Source organism: Pseudophryne corroboree, chromosome 3 (genome assembly GCF_028390025.1).
Source record: "Pseudophryne corroboree isolate aPseCor3 chromosome 3, aPseCor3.hap2, whole genome shotgun sequence".
Classification (NCBI taxonomy): Eukaryota; Metazoa; Chordata; class Amphibia; order Anura; family Myobatrachidae; genus Pseudophryne; species Pseudophryne corroboree.
Window position 1 is genome coordinate 806,163,559 of NC_086446.1, and position 9,648 is coordinate 806,173,206.

At 47.3% G+C, this 9,648-nt stretch overlaps 1 protein-coding gene across 1 annotated transcript in view; it reads left to right on the forward strand.

The window, feature by feature from the left end:
* The first annotated feature begins 1,007 nt into the window (after positions 1-1,007).
* Positions 1,008-9,648, forward strand: part of MCMBP (minichromosome maintenance complex binding protein) — an 87,738-nt gene continuing 79,097 nt past the window's right edge. Inside the window, exon 1 of the mRNA XM_063963347.1 lies at positions 1,008-1,063. Within this exon, the coding sequence (XP_063819417.1) occupies positions 1,008-1,063 (56 nt within the window). The remainder of the gene's footprint in view (positions 1,064-9,648) is intronic.

Consider the following 9,648-nt stretch of genomic DNA (forward strand, 5'->3'; position numbering starts at 1 on the left):
TATAAGTGATATACTATATACTGTATGTTCCATCAGTTGCTGGGTATAGAGGCAGCCGTGTAACATATAAGTGATATACTATATACTGTATGTTCCGTCAGGTGCTGGGTATATAGGCAGCCGTGTAACATATAAGTGATATACTATATACTGTATGTTCTATAAGGTGCTGGGTATAGAGACAGCCGTGTAACATATAAGTGATATACTATATACTGTATGTTCCGTCAGGTGCTGGGTATATAGGCAGCCGTGTAACATGAGTATATTGCATGTCAGAGACTGGCCTGGCTTGAGACCTCATCCTCACTACAGCCTCTTACTGGCACTTGGGCCCTCATTCCGAGTTGATCGCTCGCTAGCTACTTTTAGCAGCCGTGTAAATGCATAGTTGCCACCCACAGGGGAGTGTATTTTCGCTTGGCAAGTGTGTGATCGCATATGCAGCCGAGCGGTACAAAAACATTTTGTGCAAAACAAGACCAGCCCTGTAGTTACTTTTCCTGTGCGATAATTCCAGCGACGAAGGTCCCGGAATTGACGTCAGACACCCGCCCTGCCTGGACACGCCTGCATTTCCCCTACCACTCCCAGAACACTGTCAGTTGACACCCATAAACGTCTTCTCCCTGTCAATCTCCTTGCGATCGGCTGTGCGATTGGATTCGTCGCTGGAAGCATTGCACAGCACTGATGCTGTTTGTACTCGTACGATGCGCTTGCGCATTGCGGTGCATACGCATGCGCAGTTTTGCCATTTTTTTACCTGATCGAAAATCGGCAGCGTGCGATCAACTTGGAATGACCCCCTTTGTCCGATGTCTCCCATCAGCTACAGCCACACGCTCCCAGACGTCAGCATTTATTATCACTTCTGTGATCTTTCACTTTATTTTTAGGACTCGATGGATTGAAGACATTATTTTTTAATTAAGACTTTTATAAAGATAATGGGCAAGGGGGGGGGGTTGTTTAAGCACCGTGCGGGACCCCTCCTCTACGGGGACATGGCGCCTGTGCCTTGTTTCCGGGGACATTCTACGGCGCATGCACAAATCACCGGGTAAGTGGCCACGGCAACCATTTTCCCAGTGATTTATGTCTGCTGTGCCGGCCGCCGCGGGACTCCGGAGGGGTAAGTATAAATACACCTTACACCCATTATAGATATACCTATGACTGTGGGAGTTATTACATAGAAAGTGTGTGACGTGAGGAGCATTGCTGGTCTTTGTGTGTGGTGGATGTTGCTGACTTATGAAACATTGCAGCAGGAAGATCCCTCTCCTGGAAAATCCTGCACACTGTGGGGGCAATTCAGACCTGATTGTGGATGTGCTAAATGTGCTACAATCATCTTCCCTGACATGCGGGGGACGCCCAGCACAGGGCTAGTCCGCCCCGCATGTCAGGCCCCGCCCGTCGCACAAGTACAAAAGCATCACACAGCGGCAATACTTTTGTACTTTAGGAGTAGCTCCCAGCGCCTGCGTTGCCCGGACCACGCCCCTAAAATAGGCGTCCAAACGCCGCCGGCCCGCCCCCACCCAGCGACCGCCTCTGCCTGTCAATCAGGCAGAGGCGATCGCAGGGCTGAGACAGCCATTGGCCGTCTGGCATGCACCAGCGCACTACGGCGCCAGCGCATGCTCTGTTCAGACCTGATCAGTACGAAAACGCACAGCACCGATCAGGTCTGAATGAGGCCCTGTGACCTGTGTTATGTTTGTACACACATGCCCACGCAGCTGAGTCCATTAGCTGCGAGCTGCCAACACCAGCTGGCATTGCGCATTTTCTGGCACTTTACAGTCGCTTTATTCCTTCTTGCACCTCCATAGGCTGCGACATCAGTGAGTGGGAAGTAAAGCGCATACAGGCGGAACGCAGTCCTGCAGCTCCCGCGCTTTATATGTGCACTTTGGAGGTGATTTAAGTGCACAGTGGAAAGCATTGCTCCAGAAATGCCTGCACTGTGCCCTCATTGTACCATACTGAGCTCCCCCCTCGGGCGAGGTTACAGCAACCTAGATGGGCGAGAGTATAAACGTCACACCAACCCCCAATCTCCAATCATTTTAAATTGTTTCCGTTCACTGTGGTCCTAATTCAGACCTGATTGCAGCAGCAAATTTGTTAGCTAAAGGGCAAAACCATGTGCACTGCAGGTGGGGCAGATGTAACATGTGCAGAGAGAGTTAGATTTGGGTGGGGTGTGTTCAAACTGAAATCTAAATTGCAGTGTAAAAATAAAGCAGCCCGTATTTACCCTGCTCAGAAACAAAATAACCCCCCCCCCCACCAAATCTATCTAACTCTCTCTGCACATGTTACATCTGCCCCACCTGCACTGCACATTGGGGGTAATTCCGAGTTGATCGCAGCATCAAATTTGTTAGCAGTTGGATAAAACCATGTGCACTGCAGGGGGACAAATATAACATGTGCAGAGAGAGAGAGTTAGATTTGGGTGGGTTATATTGTTTCTGTGCAGGGTAAATACTGGCTGCTTTATTTTTACACTGCAATTTAGATTTCAGTTTGAACACACCCCACCCAAATCTAACTCTCTCTGCACATGTTACATCTGTCCCCCCCTGCAGTGCACATGGTTTTTGCCCAACTGCTAACAAATTTGATGCTGCGATCAACTCGGAATTACCTCCATGGTTTTGCCCATTAGCTAACAAATTTGCTGCTGCGATTGTGTGTGTGTGTGTGTGTGTGTGTGTGTGTGTGTTAGAGATGAGCGGGTTCGGTTTCTTTGAATCCGAACCCGCACGAACTTCACTTTTTTTTCCACGGGTCCGAGCGACTCGGATCTTCCCGCCTTGCTCGGTTAACCCGAGCGCGCCCGAACGTCATCATGACGCTGTCGGATTCTCGCGAGGCTCGGATTCTATCGCGAGACTCGGATTCTATATAAGGAGCCGCGCGTCGCCGCCATTTTCACTCGTGCATTGAGATTGATAGGGAGAGGACGTGTCTGGCGTCCTCTCCATTAGAATAGAGATAGATAGATTAGATAGAGAGAGATTGTGCAGAGTCGCAGACAGAGTTAGTTTACCACAGTCAGTGACCAGTGCAGTTGCTAGTTAACTTTTATTTAATATAATATATCCGTTCACTTCTCTCTGCTATATCCGTTCTCTGCCTGAAAAAAAAAACGATACACAGCACAGTCAGTCACACAGTGTGACTCAGTCTGTGTGCACTCAGCTCAGCCCAGTGTGCTGCACAGTCATCAATGTATAAATTAAAAGCTTATAATTAATTGTGGGGGAGACTGGGGAGCACTGCAGGTTGTTAGCAGGAGCCAGGAGTACAATTATATTAATTAACAGTGCACACTTTTGCTGCAGGAGTGGTGACCAGTGCCTGACCACCAGTATAGTATTGTTGTATACTACTAATATCTCTTTAAATATCAACCAGTCTATATTAGCAGCAGACACAGTACAGTGCGGTAGTTCACGGCTGTGGCTACCTCTGTGTCGGCACACGGCAGGCAGTCCGTCCGACCAGAATTGTATTATTTATTATTATATACCTACCACCTAACCGTGGTTTTTTTTTCATTCTTTATACCGTCATAGTGTCATCCTAATTGTTACGAGTATACTACTATCTCTTTATCAACCAGTGTACAGTGCGGTAGTTCACGGCTGTGGCTACCTCTGTGTCGGCACACGGCAGGCAGTCCGTCCGACCAGAATTGTATTATTTATTATTATATACCTACCACCTAACCGTGGTTTTTTTTTCATTCTTTATACCGTCATAGTGTCATCCTAATTGTTACGAGTATACTACTATCTCTTTATCAACCAGTGTACAGTGCGGTAGTTCACGGCTGTGGCTACCTCTGTGTCGGCACACGGCAGGCAGTCCGTCCGACCAGAATTGTATTATTTATTATTATATACCTACCACCTAACCGTGGTTTTTTTTTCATTCTTTATACCGTCATAGTGTCATCCTAATTGTTACGAGTATACTACTATCTCTTTATCAACCAGTGTACAGTGCGGTAGTTCACGGCTGTGGCTACCTCTGTGTCGGCACACGGCAGGCAGTCCGTCCGACCAGAATTGTATTATTTATTATTATATACCTACCACCTAACCGTGGTTTTTTTTTCATTCTTTATACCGTCATAGTGTCATCCTAATTGTTACGAGTATACTACTATCTCTTTATCAACCAGTGTACAGTGCGGTAGTTCACGGCTGTGGCTACCTCTGTGTCGGCACACGGCAGGCAGTCCGTCCGACCAGAATTGTATTATTTATTATTATATACCTACCACCTAACCGTGGTTTTTTTTTCATTCTTTATACCGTCATAGTGTCATCCTAATTGTTACGAGTATACTACTATCTCTTTATCAACCAGTGTACAGTGCGGTAGTTCACGGCTGTGGCTACCTCTGTGTCGGCACACGGCAGGCAGTCCGTCCGACCAGAATTGTATTATTTATTATTATATACCTACCACCTAACCGTGGTTTTTTTTTCATTCTTTATACCGTCATAGTGTCATCCTAATTGTTACGAGTATACTACTATCTCTTTATCAACCAGTGTACAGTGCGGTAGTTCACGGCTGTGGCTACCTCTGTGTCGGCAGTCGGCAGGCAGTCCGTCCATCCATAATTGTATTATTATTATAATATATACCACCTAACCGTGGTTTTTTTTTCATTCTTTATACCGTCATAGTGTCATACTAGTTGTTACGAGTATACTACTATCTCTTTATCAACCAGTGTACAGTGCGGTAGTTCACGGCTGTGGCTACCTCTGTGTCGGCAGTCGGCAGGCAGTCCGTCCATCCATAATTGTATTATTATTATAATATATACCACCTAACCGTGGTTTTTTTTTCATTCTTTATACCGTCGTCATAGTGTCATACTAGTTGTTACGAGTATACTACTATCTCTTTATCAACCAGTGTACAGTGCGGTAGTTCACGGCTGTGGCTACCTCTGTGTCGGCAGTCGGCAGGCAGTCCGTCCATCCATAATTGTATTATTATTATAATATATACCACCTAACCGTGGTTTTTTTTTCATTCTTTATACCGTCGTCATAGTGTCATACTAGTTGTTACGAGTATACTACTATCTCTTTATCAACCAGTGTACAGTGCGGTAGTTCACGGCTGTGGCTACCTCTGTGTCGGCAGTCGGCAGGCAGTCCGTCCATCCATAATTGTATTATTATTATAATATATACCACCTAACCGTGGTTTTTTTTTCATTCTTTATACCGTCGTCATAGTGTCATACTAGTTGTTACGAGTATACTACTATCTCTTTATCAACCAGTGTACAGTGCGGTAGTTCACGGCTGTGGCTACCTCTGTGTCGGCAGTCGGCAGGCAGTCCGTCCATCCATAATTGTATTATTATTATAATATATACCACCTAACCGTGGTTTTTTTATACCACCTAACCGTGGCAGTCCGTCCATAATTGTATACTAGTATCCAATCCATCCATCTCCATTGTTTACCTGAGGTGCCTTTTAGTTCTGCCTATAAAATATGGAGAACAAAAAAGTTGAGGTTCCAAAATTAGGGAAAGATCAAGATCCACTTCCACCTCGTGCTGAAGCTGCTGCCACTAGTCATGGCCGAGACGATGAAATGCCAGCAACGTCGTCTGCCAAGGCCGATGCCCAATGTCATAGTACAGAGCATGTCAAATCCAAAACACCAAATATCAGAAAAAAAAGGACTCCAAAACCTAAAATAAAATTGTCGGAGGAGAAGCGTAAACTTGCCAATATGCCATTTACCACACGGAGTGGCAAGGAACGGCTGAGGCCCTGGCCTATGTTCATGGCTAGTGGTTCAGCTTCACATGAGGATGGAAGCACTCAGCCTCTCGCTAGAAAACTGAAAAGACTCAAGCTGGCAAAAGCACCGCAAAGAACTGTGCGTTCTTTGAAATCCCAAATCCACAAGGAGAGTCCAATTGTGTCGTTTGCGATGCCTGACCTTCCCAACACTGGACGTGAAGAGCATGCGCCTTCCACTATTTGCATGCCCCCTGCAAGTGCTGGAAGGAGCACCCGCAGTCCAGTTCCTGATAGTCAGATTGAAGATGTCAGTGTTGAAGTACACCAGGATGAGGAGGATATGGGTGTTGCTGGCGCTGGGGAGGAAATTGACCAGGAGGATTCTGATGGTGAGGTGGTTTGTTTAAGTCAGGCACCCGGGGAGACACCTGTTGTCCGTGGGAGGAATATGGCCGTTGACATGCCAGGTGAAAATACCAAAAAAATCAGCTCTTCGGTGTGGAGGTATTTCACCAGAAATGCGGACAACAGGTGTCAAGCCGTGTGTTCCCTTTGTCAAGCTGTAATAAGTAGGGGTAAGGACGTTAACCACCTCGGAACATCCTCCCTTATACGTCACCTGCAGCGCATTCATAATAAGTCAGTGACAAGTTCAAAAACTTTGGGTGACAGCGGAAGCAGTCCACTGACCAGTAAATCCCTTCCTCTTGTAACCAAGCTCACGCAAACCACCCCACCAACTCCCTCAGTGTCAATTTCCTCCTTCCCCAGGAATGCCAATAGTCCTGCAGGCCATGTCACTGGCAAGTCTGACGAGTCCTCTCCTGCCTGGGATTCCTCCGATGCATCCTTGCGTGTAACGCCTACTGCTGCTGGCGCTGCTGTTGTTGCCGCTGGGAGTCGATGGTCATCCCAGAGGGGAAGTCGTAAGCCCACTTGTACTACTTCCAGTAAGCAATTGACTGTTCAACAGTCCTTTGCGAGGAAGATGAAATATCACAGCAGTCATCCTACTGCAAAGCGGATAACTGAGGCCTTGGCATCCTGGGTGGTGAGAAACGTGGTTCCGGTATCCATCATTACTGCAGAGCCAACTAGAGACTTGTTGGAGGTACTGTGTCCCCGGTACCAAATACCATCTAGGTTCCATTTCTCTAGGCAGGCGATACCGAAAATGTACACAGACCTCAGAAAAAGAGTCACCAGTGTCCTAAAAAATGCAGCTGTACCCAATGTCCACTTAACCACGGACATGTGGACAAGTGGAGCAGGGCAGGGTCAGGACTATATGACTGTGACAGCCCACTGGGTAGATGTATGGACTCCCGCCGCAAGAACAGCAGCGGCGGCACCAGTAGCAGCATCTCGCAAACGCCAACTCTTTCCTAGGCAGGCTACGCTTTGTATCACCGCTTTCCAGAATACGCACACAGCTGAAAACCTCTTACGGCAACTGAGGAAGATCATCGCGGAATGGCTTACCCCAATTGGACTCTCCTGTGGATTTGTGGCATCGGACAACGCCAGCAATATTGTGTGTGCATTAAATCTGGGCCAATTCCAGCACGTCCCATGTTTTGCACATACCTTGAATTTGGTGGTGCAGAATTTTTTAAAAAACGACAGGGGCGTGCAAGAGATGCTGTCGGTGGCCAGAAGAATTGCGGGACACTTTCGGCGTACAGGCACCACGTACAGAAAACTGGAGCACCACCAAAAACTACTGAACCTGCCCTGCCATCATCTGAAGCAAGAAGTGGTAACGAGGTGGAATTCAACCCTCTATATGCTTCAGAGGTTGGAGGAGCAGCAAAAGGCCATTCAAGCCTATACAATTGAGCACGATATAGTAGGTGGAATGCACCTGTCTCAAGTGCAGTGGAGAATGATTTCAACGTTGTGCAAGGTTCTGATGCCCTTTGAACTTGCCACACGTGAAGTCAGTTCAGACACTGCCAGCCTGAGTCAGGTCATTCCCCTCATCAGGCTTTTGCAGAAGAAGCTGGAGGCATTGAAGGAGGAGCTAACACGGAGCGATTCCGCTAGGCATGTGGGACTTGTGGATGCAGCCCTTAATTCGCTTAACAAGGATTCACGGGTGGTCAATCTGTTGAAATCAGAGCACTACATTTTGGCCACCGTGCTCGATCCTAGATTTAAAGCCTACCTTGGATCTCTCTTTCCGGCAGACACAGGTCTGCTGGGGTTGAAAGACCTGCTGGTGACAAAATTGTCAAGTCAAGCGGAACGCGACCTGTCAACATCTCCTCCTTCACATTCTCCCGCAACTGGGGGTGCGAGGAAAAGGCTCAGAATTCCGAGCCCACCCGCTGGCGGTGATGCAGGGCAGTCTGGAGCGACTGCTGATGCTGACATCTGGTCCGGACTGAAGGACCTGACAACGATTACGGACATGTCGTCTACTGTCACTGCATATGATTCTCTCAACATTGATAGAATGGTGGAGGATTATATGAGTGACCGCATCCAAGTAGGCACGTCACACAGTCCGTACTTATACTGGCAGGAAAAAGAGGCAATTTGGAGGCCCTTGCACAAACTGGCTTTATTCTACCTAAGTTGCCCTCCCACAAGTGTGTACTCCGAAAGAGTGTTTAGTGCCGCCGCTCACCTTGTCAGCAATCGGCGTACGAGGTTACATCCAGAAAATGTGGAGAAGATGATGTTCATTAAAATGAATTATAATCAATTCCTCCGCGGAGACATTGACCAGCAGCAATTGCCTCCACAAAGTACACAGGGAGCTGAGATGGTGGATTCCAGTGGGGACGAATTGATAATCTGTGAGGAGGGGGATGTACACGGTGATATATCGGAGGGTGAAGATGAGGTGGACATCTTGCCTCTGTAGAGCCAGTTTGTGCAAGGAGAGATTAATTGCTTCTTTTTTGGGGGGGGTCCAAACCAACCCGTCATATCAGTCACAGTCGTGTGGCAGACCCTGTCACTGAAATGATGGGTTGGTTAAAGTGTGCATGTCCTGTTTTGTTTATACAACATAAGGGTGGGTGGGAGGGCCCAAGGATAATTCCATCTTGCACCTCTTTTTTCTTTTCTTTTTCTTTGCATCATGTGCTGATTGGGGAGGGTTTTTTGGAAGGGACATCCTGCGTGACACTGCAGTGCCACTCCTAGATGGGCCCGGTGTTTGTGTCGGCCACTAGGGTCGCTAATCTTACTCACACAGCTACCTCATTGCGCCTCTTTTTTTCTTTGCGTCATGTGCTGTTTGGGGAGGGTTTTTTGGAAGGGACATCCTGCGTGACACTGCAGTGCCACTCCTAGATGTGCCCGGTGTTTGTGTCGGCCACTAGGGTCGCTAATCTTACTCACACAGTCAGCTACCTCATTGCGCCTCTTTTTTTCTTTGCGTCATGTGCTGTTTGGGGAGGGTTTTTTGGAAGGGCCATCCTGCGTGACACTGCAGTGCCACTCCTAGATGGGCCCGGTGTTTGTGTCGGCCACTAGGGTCGCTTATCTTACTCACACAGCGACCTCGGTGCAAATTTTAGGACTAAAAATAATATTGTGAGGTGTGATGTGTTCAGAATAGGCTGAAAATGAGTGTAAATTATGTTTTTTGAGGTTAATAATACTTTGGGATCAAAATTACCCCCAAATTCTATGATTTAAGCTGTTTTTTTAGGGTTTTTTTAAAAAAACACCCGAATCCAAAACACACCCGAATCCGACAAAAAAAATTCGGTGAGGTTTTGCCAAAACGCGGTCGAACCCAAAACACGGCCGCGGAACCGAACCCAAAACCAAAACACAAAACCCGAAAAATTTCCGGCGCTCATCTCTAGTGTGTGTGTAGCTT